General features: G+C 36.5%; 1 protein-coding gene across 4 annotated transcripts in view; it reads left to right on the top strand.

The window, feature by feature from the left end:
• Arhgap21 (Rho GTPase activating protein 21) overlaps positions 1–22,581 on the top strand; it is a 135,172-nt gene that overhangs the window by 83,472 nt on the left and 29,119 nt on the right. For 2 of the 4 annotated variants that reach the window (XM_013515486.1, XM_005386906.2), the window contains 5 exons: positions 1,472–1,564; positions 2,933–3,011; positions 5,794–5,848; positions 11,053–11,082; positions 12,356–14,249. In XM_013515486.1, the coding sequence (XP_013370940.1) occupies positions 1,472–1,564; positions 2,933–3,011; positions 5,794–5,848; positions 11,053–11,082; positions 12,356–14,249 (2,151 nt within the window). The remainder of the gene's footprint in view (positions 1–1,471; positions 1,565–2,932; positions 3,012–5,793; positions 5,849–11,052; positions 11,083–12,355; positions 14,250–22,581) is intronic. The other 2 variants (XM_005386908.2, XM_005386909.2) reach the window with 1 other exon arrangement.

Raw genomic sequence — 22,581 nt, forward strand, 5'->3', positions numbered from 1 at the left:
GTGCCAAGTCATGGGTTCTGTGAAGAAAAACCCTGGCACATACACAGATCTTAAAATGACAAAGCAAGGAATTGAACCTATGTCTGCTTGCTTCTGAAACAGTTTCTACTATGTTCTGTGGCTTAAGTAGTTAAGTTATCCATCTGTTGTTTTAGAGGAAAATAGCTAAGTGTGTAAGGGGAGCTGCTGATAGGTATTCCATTATTAAGAAGCTTATTTCGAGCCACCTTTGTGTATGTACCATAATTAAGAACTCAGTTTTATATTGGAGTAGTGATGAGTGTCTTATATTTGACACTCATTTCCTGCCCAGTGTTTGTGTTTAACAAGGACTGCTACATTACTGTACACCTGTGTGTGTCCCATTTTCTCAGTTGTATTCTTCTTCAGTTGTCCGGAACATGTGTGTCTTTTTTTTTTTTTTTCCAGTACCGGGAATCAAATTCATGACCTTGCGCTTGCCGGGCAGGTGCTGTGCCACTGAGCTAAATCCCCAGCCCCTTATGTGTGTCTTCTACGTCAGCGGTTCTCAAACCTGAGTGCGCATCACGACCACTAGAGTGTCTGATTTGGGGGTCTGAGCAGGGTCCACAGTTCACATTCCTAACATTCCCAAGTGCTACTGATGCTGCTACTTTGGGGACCGCATGTGGAGAACTGCTGACCACCTTCTTGTCCCCCCACAGTGCTTATGATATATTTATCACTCAGCTAAAATGTTCGCTTACCTGTGCATCACTCCTTGACTTCTACTATATGTACTGAAATTGTTATTCCCAAATTTTAGTGTGTAATTAGGATCTCCTGAGAAACCTGTTAGCAAAGCACATTTCTATTTGGACTGCAGAACATTCATTTTTAGCAAGCACCCAAGATATTAATGTAGATGATCCTTGGACAACAGCTTGTGAAATATGGACTGCATTACAGAGCTGATCATGTTCTCCTCATTGCCATGGATACGTTTCGTATTTATATCTGACTTTTGAAATATTTCATTTATTTGTCTTTCTTTTGCCAGCATCCCTAAAGGGAAGAAATATATCTTGTTAATTATTGTATCTTAATGCTTAGCACATCACCTTGGCAGTGAGCTTTGCCACTTATTATTCAGGTCACCTTGGAGGGCTACTTAACCTCTTTAAGCTTCAGTTTCCTCTTGTACAGTGGTGGTAGCAATACTTGTTTGCTGTGGAAATCAGCAGCTCGAAGGCATGTATATAGACGTGGTGTACTAACATACACAGAACAAACTCACTCAGTGGAAACCATCACAGTTTTGTGGTTGCTGTTGTATTATGGAAGAACCTCCAATGTTATGATTTTAGCATCCATTTCATTATATGTGCCTAGTACTTTAATGATCTCTTGATTCAGTTAATTGTGTCAATTAAATATCGTTTTATATTTTGGTATTTTAATAAAATATCATGAAGTAAAATCATGCCTCGGGCTTCTCTTTCTCCCATAGGAAAACAAAGAAACCGCTTGGAACCAATGGATACCATATTCGTTAAACAAGTTAAAGAAGGTGGACCTGCGTTTGAGGCAGGATTATGCACAGGTGCTGATAATCTTTAAACAATACCTTTAACTTTCTTCACTTTTTCCTTTTTCTATGTTGTATTCTGTACTTTTTTATGCTTTTTCCTTTTCGATCCTTCTATGTGTTTGTCCCTTTTTGTTCACATCTGTTATGACTCTTTTTGAAACCTAATTACATTTTTTGATACTCAAAAATTGATAAATCGTGGGCACTTTGAATTACCCCACAGATGACAGGTGTGGAGACTCTTTTGAAGAGTTACTTTTCATACACTAAATTTTTACAAAGAATTACAGAATGGCAAACTGATGGGTATTTGTTTGATATAATTGAAATACTCTTGGATCCCCAACTTCTAGAAGTATTTGATCAGCCAAAGGCGAATTGATTTGGAGCACAGAGTGGCTTAGATTTCCAGTGGAACCACAAGCTTCCTTCATCTGCAGGTCTCAGTGGACGTGCTCTAGTTAGCTGGATGTAGCTGCTGTTTGGTAGTACTAGTATTACTATGTATTGCTAACTGTAATTGTCTTTTTCATCGTATGTGAAGTAAGCCTAATTTTCATGTCATTGATACGAATGCATATTAGTGTACATGTGGGAGTCCATTAAATAGAATGTATCAGTTTCCATAACCTCAATGTTGGAAAATTGAGATATAGTGGGGATCCTGTAAACAAAGAAAAATTATATTTTTTTTCCCCATTTTCCTCTGTCCTTTCTCTCCTTGGTCCCTTTTCTCTCTTTTCTTTTTGATTCCTCTCAGTTTTTCTGAATAACCCAGTATATTTTCCCCAAAGAATTAACATGTATAAAGACAAAAGCATGTATGGACTAGTCAGTAAACCAAATATGTAGTTTGGAAGAATACTACAAGAAAATAAGCTGAACTAAAAGTAGAAGACTTGGATTAAATAAAAATAGAACTTTAAATCTGTTGAGTAAAATTCTTTAACAAAATTGACAAGGAAAATGGAGGAGGAACGAGTAGTATTTCCATAGAACAGAAAATAGCTAATAGGGTTATAAACAGTGTAGCTATGGTCATTTGGTGACTATACCTTTTCAAGTTTATAAATTCGTTAATATCTAGAACTGTTTTATTTAGAACATGGCTGTGTTTCCTAAGAAGCTGGATATGTTAAAATTTAGATTCATTTTTGTAAAAGGTACTTGTAAAAGCGAACGAGGAAGGATTATTAAAATAGGGGCCTTCTTGGGGCTGGGAATGGCACTTGACTGGCATGTATGGGGCTCTGGGTCCCATCTCCAGCACTGTACACACAAAGGAGCTTCTCAAAAAATAGTTCCAAAAGGATTCAAAAGTGACTTCATTTAGGACTTTCTCATGTGTTTTTTGTTTTGTTTTGTTTTTACTCTTTGAAGGTGACCGAATCATTAAAGTCAACGGAGAAAGTGTTATTGGGAAGACATATTCCCAAGTAATTGCCCTAATTCAGAACAGGTAAGATTACTGAAACACGATGAATTTGGCCAGAGATAGGTTTTATAAATCAATGGAGCAAGTAGATTTTATATAATATTCTTATGAGGGATTCAGGTTTTGCAGAGATGTGGAACTTATTTTACAGTGGCATTTGAGACTTGCCAAGAATCACCTACCTAAGGATAGTTTAATTGATGGCTTTGCTATGGCACATTTGTCAGATTTGTGATTAAAATACTGCAGAGTCTCAGAGGCACACATTTTACATTTACTGTAAGTTACCCACTTGTATTTAAAGTGGCAAATATATAATATTTTAAAAATGCAAACCTAGTTGAGGTATATTACTTTTAATGCATTGATTATTCTTACTGAATAAGATTTCTGTCATAAATTCATTCATTCAACATAACAGGACATTTCTTTTTAATTCATTTGTCTGCCTACAATCTGTAGAATTTTGAGTTCTAAAGATAAACATACATATTTGCAAAATGACTGTCTATAGGGCCTTAAAGGTACTTTAGTCCAACTGGGTCTCTTTTATACACACACACCTAGAGAATTTCAAGTAATGAATAAAGAAATTCAATCCAAAGGAGTCATGATACTGGATTTTTGTCAAGAGTAGGCCAGGAATCTGGGTCTGATTTCCAGATCACAACTGTTCTAAGATTCTAAGTGCCATAACTGTGGTTTTAACAAATGTTTTCTATTCGCTTTACTCACCTTAAAATTCATGAAATTCTTTATTTTCTAAAGGTTATTATCATGCTCTTTTAGACACATCTAAAGCAGTTTGTGTCACAGGCTAAAGTAGTTAGAATGCTCTAGTCCCTTGTCATTTTGTACAATTAAATGACATGGTCATGATTAATTGATCTTAGAGTATTCCTTTTAGTGTTTTAATATTTCAGAAGATTTTTAGAGAAAACAACTCTTTTCCCTCTTTACTAGGGATAGAATACCCAGGAACTTACTCTGAGCTACATCCCTAACCCTTTTTAATTTTGAGATAGGATCTCACTGAGTTGCTAAATTGCTCAAACTGAACTCAAATTTGGAATCCTGCTGCCTCAGGCTCCCAGATAGCTGGGATTGCAGGCTTGCACCACCACGCCTGGCTGAGGAAACAACTTAAACCTTGCCTGTAAAGTCAGTGATGAATTAAAAGCGTCTTCACAAGCCAGCAGCAGATTGAACATTTTAGTTTCTTCACAAATTGGAGTCTTCGTAAATACAGCAATATGTTTTGTCAGCCTATCACTTACAGATTTTTCCTGTTTGTTAGTATGTCTTCTTTTAGAATATTTTTAGTAGCCACAACTTGATCTTTGTTTTCATCAAAATCTATATAACTTTTTGTTACTGGTGTAGATCTTACAGAGTAAATACTTTGGGTTAACAGTCTTGATTTTCAATTTTCAGCCAATAAGAGCAATTTGAAAATTAGAGAAATTCTGTTTTTTCATGATTTTATTTTCTTTTTAAAAATTGTGTTCCTTTTGTCTACCATCGGTAGAAGAGGATAATGCAGCATGGTCGTTGAGATTCTGCAGTGCACTAATATAAAAATTATTCCTGCAAAAGAATTTTTCTAAACATCAGCATGCATTTTCAGACAAGTTTATTGAAATACAAATGCCCCTAATTTTACTAGTTATTTGAATCTGTTCTCATCGGTTTGCCATTTTTAGCATTTATGAACCTAGAATATGGTTCAAATCTACCAAGTGGAGGCACCAATCAATTACTAGATTGTAAATTTTTGGCTCCTTGCTTTTTAATCTTTGATTTATATTGGAGGAAAATTTTGATTCTGTTGAAAGAGCTGTGGAGGCACTTGACGGAGATAGCGTCACTGTCTTTGCTGTATCTAAGTGTAATTCTAGATCACAAGATTCAGTTTGATCTCTCCCCTTTTTTATCTTTTCTTTTTTTTTCTTTTTTTGATGTAAGGCTCTGGGGATAGAACCTCAGGCCTTGTGTGGGTGTTAGGCAAGCACTGTTCTCGCTGAGCTGTCCTCAAAGCCACCTTTTTAAACCTAGAGACTTCTCTATCATGTTTAACAGAAAATTTACAGCGTGAAAATAAAACAAGATTTTGAGCTGTTCCTGAAAGGCTCTGAAATTAAATCACAGGTCTGAAAGCAAATAGTTGAGATGATATTGGCACTGTTGTAAAAAATAAATCATTTTAGTAGTTGTGAGAGTGAACTGATCTCCTTTACTCTGAGGCTGAGGAAATACTTCAAAATTAGAATGTTCAGTAATGCTGCCGTTGTTAAATTTGAGGGTCTCAGTGGTTGAGGACTTAGCCCTGTACAAAGTTCTGGGTTTAATCCCTAGGAATACCAAAAAAAACCCCACAAAGCTTAATTTGAGGGTTCTTCTGTTGCTTTTATCAAGTTTTTAAGTTGATAGACTATGTGATAAAAATCTATTTGTTTTGTGACTTGAACAAAATCATAAATAATTGTATATTCTGAGTTTTGTTCTAGAACTATTTAATATAGACGTAATATTCTTTATATTTCTAAATTAGAAGCACATTAGAAAGAAGACTTGACTGATTATAAATAACACAAACATATGGCAGGGCCCTTTTGTACATTATTGACTTACCTCTATAAAAGTAACTTCTTTTTGTTCTAATGATTTGTTCCTGAAAACTAAAATTTTAAAAACCCCAAATTAAAACACTTTATTTTAAAAATATTTCTGAGTGAACTACTTTTCCTGTAAGCCTTTATTAAATACTTAGACCTCTGCTAAAATAGTGTAATATATTTACTTTCAGTGGTACAACATTGGAACTTAGTGTGATGCCAAAAGATGAAGATATTCTCCAAGTGGTAAGTTTTGATAATGAATGGTTTTATAACCATGAATGTCAATAAAATAGGTTTGAGATAGTAAGTGGACTGTATGAAAAAAGATTCTAAAAAAAACACTCTTCTAGTTTATTTAGTAGAATCTGGAGTTCTGTTTACAAAACAACAAGATCATTATCAGCTGTTTGGAGTTAAGTGAGCATGTTTTATGGATTCCACACTGAATCAGTGTTTTCCTATAGGACCCGGTGTTCCATTATAGGTAGTCATTTGACCCAAAGCCGAAGCTCAGAGACCAAATACGTGATGCTAGGAATGAGAATCTAACTATTTTTTTCTTAAGTGTGAGGACAGAAGTTTTATAAAAGCCTTTCTTAATTTTTTGATCAATATTACTATTCTGAATTAACCAAGCAGTTTTGTTAACACTTACCCATTCATTCCATGAGAAGTAGTGTTCACAGTTAATGGAATCTACAACTTAAGGAGAAAATATATTAGCAGAAATGAAACTACACAGGTGAAAAATAGCATTTAGTCTAAAACGTTCTCTGATGTTTTTAGAAAGAAATTCGAGGGAATACTTAACTCTTAAGCTTAAATATTGCTGGAAGCAAAAAGATTAAAAAGATGATAAAAATACAAATTGTACTGAAGAAAATAATGTACTTTTCTTCATTTCACTTTGTAGCTCAGTAGAATAAAAAGATTGAGCAAAATTCTTTAACTGATACACCGACTACTAACAACTCTAGGAAGAGGCCATGACCACTAAATTATTTTTTTTAATTCCTTTTGGTAAATGTTGAATTCTTTCTTACTGTTTACATCTGAATTCAGGAAAAACAGGGAACTTAAAATCTCAATGTAGCTCCAAAAAAGTCCCAAATAAACTTTGTTGTACGTTGTTTTCAAAAAGTTACTAAAGCAAATCCTAATGATTCATCTTATTTACTCACATGTAACAAATAATTAACTGAAATCCGTGAACATCAACCTGGTGTTCTCAAGATGTGCTAATTTCACATAGGGATGGCTTATTGCTGATAGTAGATGGCCTGGTTCTGTAGTGTTGGGGATATTCAACAAGGCAGGTTCAACTCTGCAGTAATTTCCTCAGGCACACGGAGAGGTAATTATTACTTCCTACCCATATAATTGAGGACAGTGCTAGCATAGCAGACACAGCCATTGGTTTCATTGGAATCTTTAGACATGAAGACAAATTGACTTCCAAAACCGAGCTGTTCTCTAAACTTCCGTACACTCTTCCCTTTCCAAGGTAAAGGAACTGGTTGGATGCTTTTTAGAAAGAACACTGCTCATTTCACAGAATGCTTCACATTACACTAAATTTCTAAGCAAGGAATTAAAGGCAGAATTGTCCTGGTAGCCTGTTATGTGATCTATGAAGAGCAGCAAATCACTAAAGGCAGCAGGAAGAGTAGTTTTCTGCTAATATGATCAATGGAAAGTTCAGATCATCTTTCTTGTTATATTTTACTTACAGTAAGTATAAAATAAAGATACAATTCAAAGTATAGCAAACACAGAAAAATTGGTTTAGTAGCTAACATAAGCATACAATCTCCAAGATGCATCAATAAAGGATTTCAGTATAACAAGATAAAATCTGTTCTTTGAAACATACTATGTGAAGTATTTTAGTCATAAAGTGTATGTCTTTAATGACAAAGGAAAAGTCTACTTTTAAACTTAGCCATAATGTACATTTTAGTGTATGTGCTGCTCAAATGAGCATGGTAATTCACATTTTAACATACTACGTTTCATTAGGAAATCAAAGGAATATGTGTGTGTGTGTATGTGTAATATATGTATTCTTCCATAAAAGACATTAGGATGTTTTGACTTGTCTACATAAAGTGTTTTTTACTAGGATATCTGCAGTGTCATTTTTTGTAGCACTAACATAAAGAGAATTTGGGATTGTAAAAACCGTGAGTAGAAATGTTGTCTCTAGCACAGATAGAGCTAAAATATTCTACAAGAGGCCTTTAGAAAAGTACAGCAACTGATCTAAATTTGTCACTCAAATGATATGCTTTTAAAGATGTATTTGTCCCTGTGACGCCCAATATCCATTGTAAAGAAAAGTTAAGTGGAAGAACATTTTTTGCAGCCACTGTGAAAAGCATTCACCCATGGAAAAGCCATGATAGTTTGTATATGTCTACATGGGTAGCAGCAGGGCTGGGGAGTCTGTGGGATTTTTGTTTCTTAGAGTAATGCATAGTCCAGATTGTTCTAGAAGTACGCAGCTTGTTTAGAGAGATGGCATAGAAAGTTCAGTTTGGTTCAAAACCTCACTTGCAGAAAGATAGGTAAATAATGGTAGATTTAATCATTTATGGATGACGATGGCATCACATTGAAAGGCATGACGTGTAAAATCATATATAAAAGTAATTTATTATGTTTTAAAGCTAGTGTTGGTAATAATACTCCTGTGCTTGACAGCCTCATTTTTAAGACAACATATATTTTTTCAATCAGTGATTTAAACAGTATTAACATTCTACTCACCAGTATTTTTATAAAAGTATTTTAGACTGATATCACAGCTTCATATTTCTAGGGAATTACAAAAACAAAGCTCTTCTTGTTCTATTTTCAAACAAAACAAAACAAAAAGGCTTTGTTTCCCTATCAAATGTCGTGCATGAATGGAATGACCACCACCCGTCAGACCGCCTCAGCAGAGGTGTGAGTAAGTCTTGGCCCAGGCGGCTTGTAAAGAGCAGACACTGTTTCTCCTGGTTCCAGAGGCTGGGAAGTCTAAGGTCTAGACTCAGGTAGCTCAGCGTTTAATGAGGTTGGCTACCTCAGGAATGATGCCTTCTCACCTTGTCTTCCTGCGGTGGAAAGGCCAAGGTAGCTGTGTGGGGCCTCTCTCATAAAAGCACCGATCTGGTGATGTAGATGACTCTACTCTCATGACCTCATTCCCTCCCCAAACTCTTATTTCCTTAGTTTAAAAACTTACTAGGTCATATTATTTCACAATGCTTTCAACATCGGTATGTAAAAATGTAAATTGACATCATTATATGGGAATATAATTACTTTGTTTAAATAATATTTTGTGCCATTTAATTGTTGCCCACTGACAATTCAAAGATCTCCAGTGGGTAGTTACAACACTGACATATCAGACCGTGGTGACTCAGTGAAAGAGCTGACATCTTATAACCAGGCACACAAGAGAAAGCCCAACACAGCCTTAGCAGTGAGCACGTTGTACCTTTTCAGTTTTGTCCCCCACAGATAAAGCCATATCACTACACTTGATATTCACTTCAAAGAGCTGCCTGTCACATGCGATCCCTTCCGGATGGTGCACCACATGTGTTTGCCTAAGCGTCTGCTGATAGTTTCCTCCCTGAAGGAGTCTAAAGCATTCCTAAGCAGGCAGTTGGTTTTCTAGAACACTTACAGGTATCATGGGAGAAGAAGAGTCCTTAAGATGTTTATTGTCCATTCCTAATTTACTTCCCTAATATTATTTGGGAGCTGATTTCTGTCTTGTACCATATCTCTCAGAATAGCCGTACATGTTCCGTAATTATTTTCAGGTGTGCCCATGACCTATCAGTGAATACCTCCTAAGGTACAGTGACCTTACGGGCACTTTTATTTCCCCATGGATGCCAATTTAGAATGATATTGGTTCTCAAATTTTATGAGAATGGAGACCCTTTAAGGTAAATAGAAATAAAAATAGATAAATGAGCAAGTCTTTATAGTGTTTTATAAAGTAAGAATACGTAAGGTCAGTAATTCCTTTGAATGAATTCCTATTTTATTTTCTCAACTATATCTTCTTACATTAGACAGTATTCTGTATGTGCGAAGCTTTCTGTTTCATGAGTCCATTGTTGATGCATGGTCTATGTATATGAACTTGAGGACCTCTGTAAATGTAAAGGCCCTGTAACTATCAACTGTATAGTGTTTAGAATTGCTGTATAGGAATCTTAGAACATCTGAAGTATATAAAAATTTTAAAAAGTAAAAGTTCTAGCTATATATTTCTATTACTAAAAGGTAATAGATCTCCCTTAATTCACACAAAGGAAGTATCTTTCAATTATTAGTTCTGTAAGTATTTATTTCCCAAGCAGATACTCTAGTAGTATGTGAAACCTCTGAGGAAAACAAAGTATTCTATGAGGACTATGTTCGTACTTCGAGTTTTGCACTGTATGCTGATGTCATGGTGGTTTTGAGATGTCCAGAAGCTTGCCAACTTCCTATACATCCCTGGCCCTAAGGGAGGACCTGCCCTCCTCTAGGTGGTACCTGATACGATGTCACAAACCTGCTGCAGGAAATACTGCACGAGACACTACAGGGTGCGCTCATCCTGTCACAGAACGGTAGGGGTGTGGATACCATCAGCAGGAAAAAGACAGGCTTGTTACTTCCCTGCACATACCCCAGATGCAGATGCCTGTTCGGGTTGGCTCTGTTTGTGCTGTAAAAATATCATGGCATGCATATTTTCTTCCACTTATTTAGCTTTAATTTCTCACTGCATTCCAGTCTCTGTTCTATAATATTCATTACAAGTTTTACTCCAGAAGTAATATTTTTATGTATTCAGTAGTTGTTTCATAAACCAGTAAAGCAGCACAAAAAGCACAGTGTTGAAAGATCTTAATTTCTGAGTGAAATCTATTTAACAAGACAGTCTCTTTTCCCCCAGATTATAGTGTAAAGACGGCTGCAGTCAGCTGACAGCTTGTGGTTATGCTCTGATTTACCGGGAAGGAGGAGGTTGTACTATTTTAAATGCATAATAGAGCGTTCGTTTCGTCATCTGGAAGCAGGGATAGAAGAAGCTCAGGGGAAATGAGAGACAGCAATGTTGCTCGTGTAGAAGGGAAGCTTTGTAGCATGTTATCAGACAGCCGTACCTATTGGAAAAAATATCTGTTAGGGATGGATGACACCAGATGTATTTTGCGTGCAAGAGTGGTAGACAGATCAAATAAGGACCAGAGAAAAGCCTGAGAAAAAGATGCTCAGAAGGATACTGAACTTATTCTTTATGCTTCACTGCCCTTTACCTCTCTTGGTACCTTCCAGAGAATTCAGTATAGTTGTATTTTTAGCTTGCCATTTCCAGCATCAATATGACAACATGATTCTGTCTTTATATCAGTAAGCAGCTTCTACTATGTTTTCCTATTTTCTGCTAGCTACAATTTACAAAGGATGTCACAGCACTGGTAAGAAATGCACAGTAGCCATTTCCTTGCTTCCTAAGTCATGTTTTATAGACAATCTATTAAAACTGTAAGTTTGCTTAGAAAAATTCCTCCATAGTGTTAATCTTACTAATATGCAAATAGTATTTGTGATGTATGGTTTTTCTTCCTTTTTTGTCTTTGTGGTTTTTTTTTTTTTTTGTATCCTGTAAATAACTGGTATTAAAGCATGACATTTATCTGCATCAGTATATTTTAAAGTATCTCTCCCTTTTTCTGGTACTTTGCTGTTATGTTTGTGGCTGCACTCAAGCTTTGCAAGTTGTCTCATGCAAAGACAGGATCTGATGATAGTCTTGAATTAAGCTTGTTTTGATTAGGGGAAGATATGTTACCACACTTAACTGCCTCAGATGCTGAACATCATGCTGTGTGGTATTTATTAGCTCTGTTTGGTAGAGTCACTGTAGTTAATTTCAGTTCCTGAATTTTTAAAGATCTTTCTAGATAATTTTATAAGTAGTTGATAAAAAATAATTTGAGCTGCATGCCTGCCTGTTAGTAATATAGAAATGTCTTCTTGAAATCAGTAAAGGACCAAATAAATTTAGTTTTGCATTAGCTTAAAATATGATATACAGAAAAAGGAATTCCCTTTTCCATGTTTGTGCCTTTAGTAGATGTACTTAATTTATGGAGCCTGCATATTCTCTTTTAAATATTAAAATATGAAACATGGCTATTGAAGGGCTTAATTTATCAAGATGGATTATTATTAGTGAGTCTATAGTGGTTAATTGGCAAGACATTTCAATAAACTATGTTTATAATAGTAGTAGAGGGCAAAATAAAAATTATTTGGCTAAGATTTAAAATATTTTTACCTTCTCTCTGGCAAAAGATAAAGAGTCTTCCTTTGCTGGGATTTACTAGGCAGCCATTTAACCTGTCGACTGCTCAAAAAAACATCATAAAGTTCCAATAGGAAAAATTTTAGAAGCAACATGGCTTTATCTATTTGGTTGGGGAAAATTTGATGTATCTCACATGTTTTGAGAAAACAGGCGATTATAATTTGTATTTGTTGCAAATTGTACAGTTTATTCTTCCTGTGAGAGACTATCTCTTTCCTAGATTTGTGAAGTACCTTTATGTTATGTTTGTGTGCATGCCATAGTGACTGTCATTCAGGAGCAAGGCAGGGCATAGTAAAATAAAGTAATGACCTGAAGACATGGAAATTATTATTCTTTTTGTGAATTTGAAGTGATATTTTTCTCTCATTTCTGTACAGGCATATTCTCAAGATGCCTACCTGAAAGGCAATGAGGCCTACAGTGGCAATGCCCAGAACATACCTGAGCCTCCACCAATTTGCTATCCCTGGCTGCCACCTGCCCCTTCAGCCATGGCACAACCAGTAGAAGTGTCTCCTCCAGACTCATCATTGAACAAACAGCAAACCACAACACCAGTCCTGACACAACCTGGCAGGGCCTATAGAATGGAAATACAAGTGCCTCCATCGCCAACAGATGTTGCAAAATCAAACACAGCAGTGTGTGTTTGCAATGAAAGTGTAAGAACTGTCATTGTGCCTTCTGAGAAGGTTGTAGACTTGTTACCCAATAGAAACAACCACGCAGGTCCTTCACATAGAACTGAAGAAGTGAGGTATGGAGTGAATGAGCAGACCTCTTTAAAAACAGTGTCAAGAACCATATCACCATCATCAATTCCTACTGCCCATCTAATTCATCAGACTGCGGGCTCCAGATCATTAGAACCTTCTGCAATTTTACTTAAGTCTGGAAATTACAGTGGACATTCAGAAGGAATCTCAAGCAGTAGACCTCAAGCTGTGGATTCTCCTTCTATATCTGTTAATCACTATTCCCCAAATTCCCATCAGCACATAGACTGGAAAAACTATAAAACTTACAAAGAGTATATTGATAACAGACGATTGCACATAGGTTGTCGGACAATTCAAGAAAGGTTAGATAGTTTAAGGGCAGCATCTCAGAACACGACAGAGTATAACCAAGTGGTACCCACCCACACTACTTTGCAGGTACGACGTCGAAGCACCTCCCATGATAGAGTGCCCCAGTCCGTTCAGATCCGACAGCGCAGTGTGTCCCAGGAGAGACTGGAGGATTCTGTGCTAATGAAGTATTGTCCAAGAAGTGCCTCTCAAGGAGCGCTGACATCCCCGTCTGTTAGTTTTAGTAATCATAGAACTCGTTCATGGGATTACATTGAGGGGCAAGGTGAAACCTTAGAACATGTTAATTCTGAAAATAAAATACCTGATTCAAATGGGGAACGAAAACAGACATATAAGTGGAGTGGATTTACTGAACAAGATGATAGACGAGGCATTTATGAAAGATCCAGGCAGCAAGAAATTCATAAACCTTTTCGAGGTTCAAATTTGACAGTGGCCCCAAGCGTTGTTAATTCTGATAATAGGCGAATCAGTGGCAGAGGAGTGGGGTCTGTGTCACAGTTTAAAAAAATTCCACCAGATTTAAAAACGCTGCCATCCAACAGAACTTTTCCAACTGCTAGTGGCATGTCACTGCCTCGGGGCATCTCACAGGACACGTCCCCTCTTGTGAAAGCCCGAAGTAATTCTCTGAAAGCGCCTTCTACACACGTTGCAAAACCGTCATTTAGCCAGAATTCATTGGTTTCTGTCAAAGACCAAAGACCGGTAAATCATTTGCATCAAAACAGTGTTTTGAACCAGCAGACCTGGTTCAGGACTGAAAGTGCTCTTGATCACCGAGGGGAGACTGGGAAGTCTCTCCGGTCATCTGGAGCTTCCGTGAAGCCTGGCCCTCAGCTGAGTGAGAGCTCGGGCACTGCAGATGTGGAATTACCTGCCAGTCAACGGAACCTAGATGCAAATTTACAAGAGGCTGATATTCAGCAGTCAGACGCTTTAGATAATAAAGAAACTGTCATCCTAAGAGAAAAGCCTCCATCTGGCCGCCAAACCCCACAGCCTTTAAGGCACCAGTCATACATCTTGGCGGTGAATGACCAGGAGACCGGGTCTGACACCACCTGCTGGTTGCCGAACGACGCCCGAAGAGAGGTCCACATAAAGAGAATGGAGGAGAGGAAGGCCTCGAGTACCAGCCCACCTGGCGATTCCTTAGCCTCCATCCCGTTTATAGGTGAGTGTGATAGAGTCACTGGCTAATTTGGTGATGGTAAGAAATCATTTCCTAGTTCCACAGGCACAGAAATTTAACACTGACTTTAAAACATTTGTTTTGAAATTTTTAAGTTGTGCTTCATCCAGGCTATCACCCTTGAACCTTAAAATTATTTCCAGTATGAATTCTTCTTTTCTTTTTTTAACTTTATGTATCGAGCACTCACTTTTAACTTTAATTTTGATGAAACAAAAATTCATACCATCTGACGTCTGGAACCAAGAGAACCAATTATACCTACTTATTGATTCACCTGAATCAAAAACCAAGTAGAACAGTTTTGATAATTAGTAATCAGCAGCCTTTCATTTAAACAGTGCCTTTTGTTTCCACAGCTTTTTTTTTAATATATATAAATTTGACTTGGGCTGAGAGGAAAGACTTCTCTGTTGCTCATTTTGTCTTAGAATGCTTTTTGGAGTGGACGTGGGAAAATTAAGTTACCAGTGTGAGCCAGAGCTGTTAACACGGTCCTGACTGTTCAGTGGGCTCCTCTCACCCCAGCTGCGTCCTCCACACTGTGGGCGGTGTGAGGTCTTCAGAGCATCAGCCATGTCACACCACGCCTCCAGTCAGAACCCTCTGCCTTCTTCCCACCCCACTAAAAGTAGAGTTGAATTCAGAATCCTGCAAGGCCCTGCAAGGCCTCCCTGCCCTGCACACAGCGCCGTCCACATCTCTAATCCTGTCTCGCATTACGGTCTTCCTGTGCGTCCACCTGCTGCCACCCCGGCCCCTTTGCTGTCCTGGGAAGTGCCAGATGCACCCTGCTGCAGGCCCCAGCACTGCTAGCTCTGGGCTCTGGGACACAGTTCACTGATAACCACAGGCTGTCTCCCTCGCAATGTCTGGATATCTGTTCCCATACTACCTTAACCAAGCAGCTGTCCTGTCCAGTCTAGCTCCCACAGGTGTCCTCATATATCCCAGAAGGTGTTTTGTATTTTTCTTACCTTTCTCTGTAGAGCTAAAATGTGAACTACCTAAGTGCCAAGATTTAAAATCTTTGATCAATTCAAAATCCCTAATGCCTAGAATACTGCCTGGCATACCTAAGCTACTCAATAAATATTTGTTGAAATAATGGTTGAATAATTTCAAGATGATGGGTAAATGTACTGTATAGCAAAACCAGTATAGGAGAATTTCTCATCATAATTATTGTGCAGCTCTAAGACAATCTATAAACAGTTATCTGTGTGTCTATACTGTTAGCTTTATTTTATAGGTGTAGAAAGATTAACTTCCCTAAAAGCACACAGTTAATAAATGGTAGAGACAGGAAGCCTAGGTCACCTAGACTCAGCCTTATCACTGAATACCATTCCCAGGGCACCATAACCCAGAACTGTATGACACAGGGGCCTTGATCTGCCACCGAGACATACTCTCTTACCCTGGTACCTCATAGTTTATGAAGAGTATACCATAATTTTTATAATACAATGTGTTGCTTTTTTGAGCAATGTTTGAGTTTTTCTTTTCTAGAGAAGTGTTAAGGTACTGAGCCATTACACTATCCAAATCAGCTTTAAAAGAAAAATTTCACATAGCTTACCATTTTTATGGATGTGTTATATTCATTTTATAAATATTCTAGGGTATCTCAGCCAGAATTGTACTCTATTCCTAGCTGTGTCGTAAGGCTAAGCTCAGTGAATAGTGGAATCTTGTAAATGGAACATAAGCTATCATCTAGAGTGTATCATTTGGAAAGTAACTGAAAACTGATGACTGTTGTATATTTTTTGTTAAAACATTAGAAGCCTTACAACCTGCAGCTGTATTTCATAGCCCATGAATTCTTATCAGAACAACAGTATATTTTCTTTCTACACAATAAGAACATTATAATCAGATGACATCAGAACAGTAAAAAATGTGTTGGTTTTTATCTATTACTGTTTCTTCCATTTATGAAGTACAGACATTAAACAGAGTTAATTATGTCATTAAAGAGAGGACTTTGGCTATACTGCAAAATAAAGATCTATATAATTCTGTATACAGATTGGTGAAAGCATTTTATTTGGTTATTCATTAAGAATAAAAGTGTACACTATTTCTGATATTATTCGACTTACTAAAGTTTCTTTCATAGTTTGTAGTGAAAATATTATTTGTTTTATAAGGCACTGGTTTTTAGAAGTTATCTAGCATAAAGATGTCTTTATAGCCCCATTATTTCATGTATGCCTCCTACAACCTTAGTATACAGTTCATGACTACTGTGGTGCCAGTTTGACAATGCTGGCAGAATAGGGTGGATTAGAGAACTGAGATGCTAATGCAGAATTTGCTTCACTGTGTTTCTGCATGTGAATATTGTCCATGATGTAAGAATCTGGAAAGTGTTTGATCTGAGGTGGAATGACACTGTGCCACCAAAGTTTTTGTAGCATTTTTGTGGCTCTTACACAGTTGAATGTTTAAAGAAAAGGCATTACAAATAATTCTAGTATTTGTCTAGTATTTAGAACATAACCTGAAAAGTATAATTTCTTTTGGTTAATATAGTTGCCTCTTTTCTGTGAAAAGCTTTTAACTTTTTGATTTAAAAAATCCTATACCGAAAGAATTAAAGTCCAGAAATCATTCCTCAGCTCTGAAGATTTTGTTGTTAGCCTGTGCATGTATGTGTGTGTATTTCTTTAGGTAGAAATTTTAATACTGTGTACTTATTTACAAAACCCCAATATATATTATTGGGTTTAAATGGTTAAATAAGTTTTAATTTTTGGCTTTAGAACTTTTCAGAGTCATTAATTTGCTATTAATAGATTATAAATTTGCCAGGCAGACTATAATACAATTTTCTGAAAAACAATTTGATCAAGAATCCTTTTATTTAGAGTATCTCATGGGATTAATGTATCATAAAACACAGTCTAAGGAATTCTGTGTTATTTTTATGTAATAATTAAATTGAAAGAAATAAACTAAGGTTTACTTTTATATTGTTACACTTAGAATTTCACACTTTATTATTTTTAATAATTTTGTTGTAAACAGGGCAAACTGATATACAAAAATAACTGCCATGCTTATCCCCGCAGTATTAGAGAATGGTGCCAGATCATTTGTTTACAACACAGAGTTAGTAATATGTCTTACAGTAAGAAGTTTTTTCTCACATTTTGTTACACATTTAATCTTCCCCATATGGGCTTGGGCGTGGTGGTGCACAGCAGTAATCCCAGCACTTGGGAGGCTATGGGCAGGAGCATTGCCATGAGTTTGAGGCCAGCCTGGGCTCCGTAGTGAGTTCACGCCCAGCCTGAATTACAGAGTGAGACCCTGTCTCAAAAAAAAATACATTTTTTCCTCATGTGCCACAGATACAGAAAAATGAAAAAATATTTTAAATTTAGGAATATTAGTTATAAACAGTATTTTGCTAACATTGCATGCACATTGCACATGCATATTTTATAAGGCTATTTAGTAAGTCTTAAAAGTAAATCTTAGGTTTTTATAAGTAGATACTAAAAGAGTAACTATTTATAAATAACATGACAGTGTAATCTCAATGCTTGGGAGGCTGAGACGGAAGGACTGTTTGAGCCTGGAAACCCAACCCTACCTGGGCAACATAGTAATCTCGATCTCGCTCTCATGCTCACTCACGCTCTCAATAATTTATGTCTGCTGTTCACCTCCTTTGACTTAACCATAAGACAAGTCAAAAGATAGGGTATTTGTCACATTTGAATTTATGTATAAGATAAGTCTGTCATTGGCATTTATTCTCCTTTTTTCTCTGGATAAAGAAAAATCTCAAGGGTTTTAAACATACAGGTACATGAGAGACAGACAGGCTTCTCAGGCCATTTTCACTCAATGTCCCTTCTTGTGGGCGTTAGAACAGAATCAATTTATTGAGTTTCTGTTATTTTTAGTAAAACATGGTATATGCAAGTGGCTGATAATGTTTTGGAACTACATATATAATTTTACGTTAGTCACAGTTTGTTTCAAATTTATCCCTCTTGTAAACCATACACAGTGTACTCTATAATTGTAATAATAACTAATATTCTCATGTTCATGTACTTAAAATTGTGATGTAATTTAGAGAGTCCGTAAGATTACCTCATTCTAGCAGGTGCAAAATAAGCAACATTATTTCAAGGAACTGATTATTGTGCAAATAATTATGTCTATGCCAAAAATTATGATACTTTTACTGAACTATGAATTCTCAGCTATAACTATAAAATTTAAACTACATTGGTTATGTGCTTCTTCCTATAGTAATTGTCATCTGTGAGAAGTAATCCTTATAACTTAGCTTATTTTACAGAGTTTTTTTCTTTTTTTTCTTCCTTTTCCTCTCTACTAACCTGCAACATTGAACACTGGGTAATTTCAGGAGTGATGTATGTTTGTTAAAGGGTGCTACAAACACTATTATTTCCTTTGATTGACTATGTTACTGGGGATCAAAACACCCACAGCCATTTTTATATTGTGTTTTGAGGCAGGGTCTCACTAAGTTGCCCCAGACAGGACTAGCACTTGGTAATTCTTCTGCGTCAGCCTCTCAGGGCTGGGATAGTTTTATTTTTAATTGCTACATAATATCATACGTACTTATGGGGGACAGAGTGATGTTTTGATGCATGTCTGCATTGTATAATGTTCAAATCAGGATGATGGGCATAACCACATTCTCATACATGTATCATTTCTTTGTGATAAGTTGTTCAAAAACTTCTTAGATAGTTTGAAATATGTGCTGTGTTACTGTCATTCTGATGCTCTCTGGAGTACCAGTACTTATTCCTCCTGTCTGACTATAACTTTGTGCCAGTCCCTGCGTGTCCTCTATATCCCTTCCTCCTCACTTTGTCTTCTGGTAACTGCTGTCTGCTCTCCTCTTCTGTGAGGCATCCACCTGTGAGTGAGATCATATGATTATGGCAACTCTGTTGATTAATATAGTTCTTGTTCCTAAGGAAGAGATGAGAAAGACTGTTAGTTGATGGAGATACTGTTGTGGGTCCTAACTGGACTGTACTCCTTGCCATTGTCCAGTCACTGTGGACTTGGGGCTGGGACCCTGTGATGATGCCCATCCCTGGGAAGGAAAGCCACACTTCAGGGATGTTTATTGGTAAAACTTGGGCAGTTAAATAGCATTCTTCCTATTGTTATCAAGAAAAACATGAGGAACAGATAGACTATTATAAGGTAAAGATATTTGTCAGTTTACAAGATGAAAAAGTCATATATCACTATTTCATCTTGCTTTTATTTGATTAGTAGGTTTTTAGAAGGTTAATGGGTTTTATTCCCACATTTTTATTTGGGTTTTAAATTTCTTCTATGAAAAATAACTATTATAATAGTTGCATGGAGTTTTACAGTATGTCTGCTTGACTTTTGTACATTTATATGTTGTATTTGATTTCTGCAATCTCTTAAGATTTTTTTCTAGAATATTAATTGATAAAAATAACCATAGGAAATATTTCTTACTCAGATCTGAATAGTCAATACAAACATAATTTGAATATTTTCCATTTGGAAAAATTGAATTATGTAGTATATATTATCTATGGGAATAAGTGATTTATCCATGTTTGGAAAACACTGTCCCAAAAATAAGACAAACTTTTAAAACATTTATGTTTATATATTTTCCACATTAAGAAATGATGACACAAAATGTGAATATGTAACAAATTTGATGTCCTCCACCTTCTCTTTATTACAAAGTACTGTGGGCTGTTGGTGAAAAAAGGAACTTAGGGCCCATGTTTGTGTATGTGTGGTCTTGGGGGTTAAATACGGGGCTTCACACATGCTATGCCAGATGCTCTACTACAGACTTACATCACCAGCCCCTTTTTTAAACATGAAGTTTATTGGTACATTTTAGATATACAAAATGATCACCTTTGTCTTAGGGAATTTGTACCTGTACATGATATATCTTGGTTCCTTTTTTCCCCCCATTCCCCTACCCACCATTTAACCCCTGTTCCCTTCCTTATTTACAAAAGCCTTGTTACCATTTTTTCCTTCCTTTCTCCTTTTTTTTTCTTTTCCCTTCCTTTACCTTTCCCTAGTTCCCCTTCCTATTTGAACATTTTCTTCCTATTTCACAGTATCTATTATACATTTTGGTACTTATTTACACTCTAATTTCTCACACCAGAGAAACTATGTAGTATTTATACATATGTGTCCAATTTGTTTCACTTAACAATATGTGCTGAAGGTGCATCCATTTACCTAGAAATGTCTCAAGCTTATCCTTCTTTATAGCTGAGTAGTAGTCCGCTGTAAAAAAAAGAACCACACCTCTACCCTGTCATTGTTTGGTAGACATTTGGGCTGTTTCCAAGATTTGGCTATTACAAACTGTGCCGCTGTAAACATGGGTAAGCATACATCACTGTGGCATGATACTTTTAATTCTTTCAGGAAGATACCCACAAGGGAAGTACCTGGGTTCAGTGGAACCTCTAGTCCTAGTTTTTTGGGGAATATCCACACTGATTTCCACAGTGGCTGCACCAATCTACACTCCCACCAATTTCCCCACAACCCCTCCAGCATTTGTTACTGATTAATTTTTTTTTTCTGGTACCAGGAATTGAACTCAGGACCTTGTGCTTGCATGGCAGGCACTTGTGCCACTGAGTCATATGCCAGCCCCAATTAATTTCTTGATAATAGCCATTTTTTCTAGAGCAAGATAGGATCTCAGCATTGTTTGAGTTCTTTGTATATTCCTTTGTCTGAAGAACATGTGGCAAAAATTTTTTCCCACACTGTGGGTTGTCTGCTCACTCTATTGGTGGTTTCTCTTGCTGTGCAAAAGCTTTTATCTTTTTTGTTTGGTACCAGGAATCAAACTCAGGACGTTGTGCTTCCCAGGTGCTTGTGCCTCTGAGCTATATTCCCAGCCCTGCAAAAGATTTTTAATAGGATGAGATCCCAGTTGTTGATTCTTCTTAATAGTTCCTATGCAATTGGGATTTTGTTCATGAAGTCTTTGCCTATACCTATGTCTTCAGCAGTTCTATCTATTCTATCTTCCAGCAGATTTAGTGTTTCTGTTTTAATATTTAGATCTTTGATTCATTTCAATTTTAATTTAGTGCATAATGAAAGATAATGGATCTAGTTTTAATCTTCACCATAGGGAAGATTTTTCCAGCACCATTTACAAAGAGGCTATCTTTCTTCCAGTGAAGATGTTTGGCTCCTTTGTCAAAGATAAAATGGCTGAGTATGTCCGGAGTTTTTTCTGCATCTTCTAATCTGTTCACTGATCCTTGAGTCTGTTTTTATCACATTACCATCCTGGTTTTATCACAGTAGCCTTTGTACTACAGTTTCAAGTCAGGGATTGTCATGCCTCCTGCTTTGCCTTTGTTGCCCAGAGGCGCCTTTGCTATTCTAGGTCTCTTCTGGTTCCAGATGAATTTCAGGAATGTTTTCTCTAATTCTGTGAGACATGCTATTGGAATTTTGGTTGGTATTGCATTAAATCTGTATAACAATTTTGGAAGTATGGCCATTTTCACTGTCTTGGTTCTTCCTACCCAAGAACAAGGGATATGTTTCCATTTTCTGATATCCTCCTCAATCTCCTTTTTCAGAGTACTGTAGTTTTCAATATAGAGATCTTTTACTTTCTTCATTAAATTGATTCCTAAGTACTTAATTTTTTTGGATACTGTTGTGAAAAGTATAGTTTGCCTAATTTCTTTCTCAGTGTGTTTTTTCTTTGTGTACAGGAATACTGTTGATTTTTGAGTGTTGACTTTGTATCCAGCTACACTACTGAATTTGGTTACTAAATATAGAAGTCTTTTGGTGGGGTTTTTCGGGTCTTCTATGTAGAGTATTGTGTCATCTGCGGATAATGATAATTTAACTTCTTTCTTTCCTATCCTTATTCCTTCCTTTCTCTTGTGTAATTGTTCTGGCTTATATTTCCAGAACTATATTCAATAAAAGTGATGACAGTAGACATCCTTGTCTTGTTCATGATTTTAGAGTGAAAACTTTCAGTTTTTGTCCATGTACTGTGAAGTTGGCTGTTGGTTTGTCAAAGATGGTTTTTATCAGATTGGCATAAAGACCATCTATTCCAATTTTCTGTAAGGTTTTTATCATGAATGGGTATTGGCCTTTGTCCAATGCTTTTTTTTTTGTGCGTCTATTGAGATGGTAATGCAGCTTTTTCTTGTCCTTGGTTCTGTTAATATGGTATATTACATTTTTTGATTTGCATATGTTGCACCACCCCTGCATCCCTGGGATGAATCTC

The sequence above is a fragment of the Chinchilla lanigera genome, unplaced genomic scaffold, assembly GCF_000276665.1.
Source record: "Chinchilla lanigera isolate Chin_1 unplaced genomic scaffold, ChiLan1.0 scaffold00028, whole genome shotgun sequence".
Lineage (NCBI taxonomy): Eukaryota > Metazoa > Chordata > Mammalia > Rodentia > Chinchillidae > Chinchilla > Chinchilla lanigera.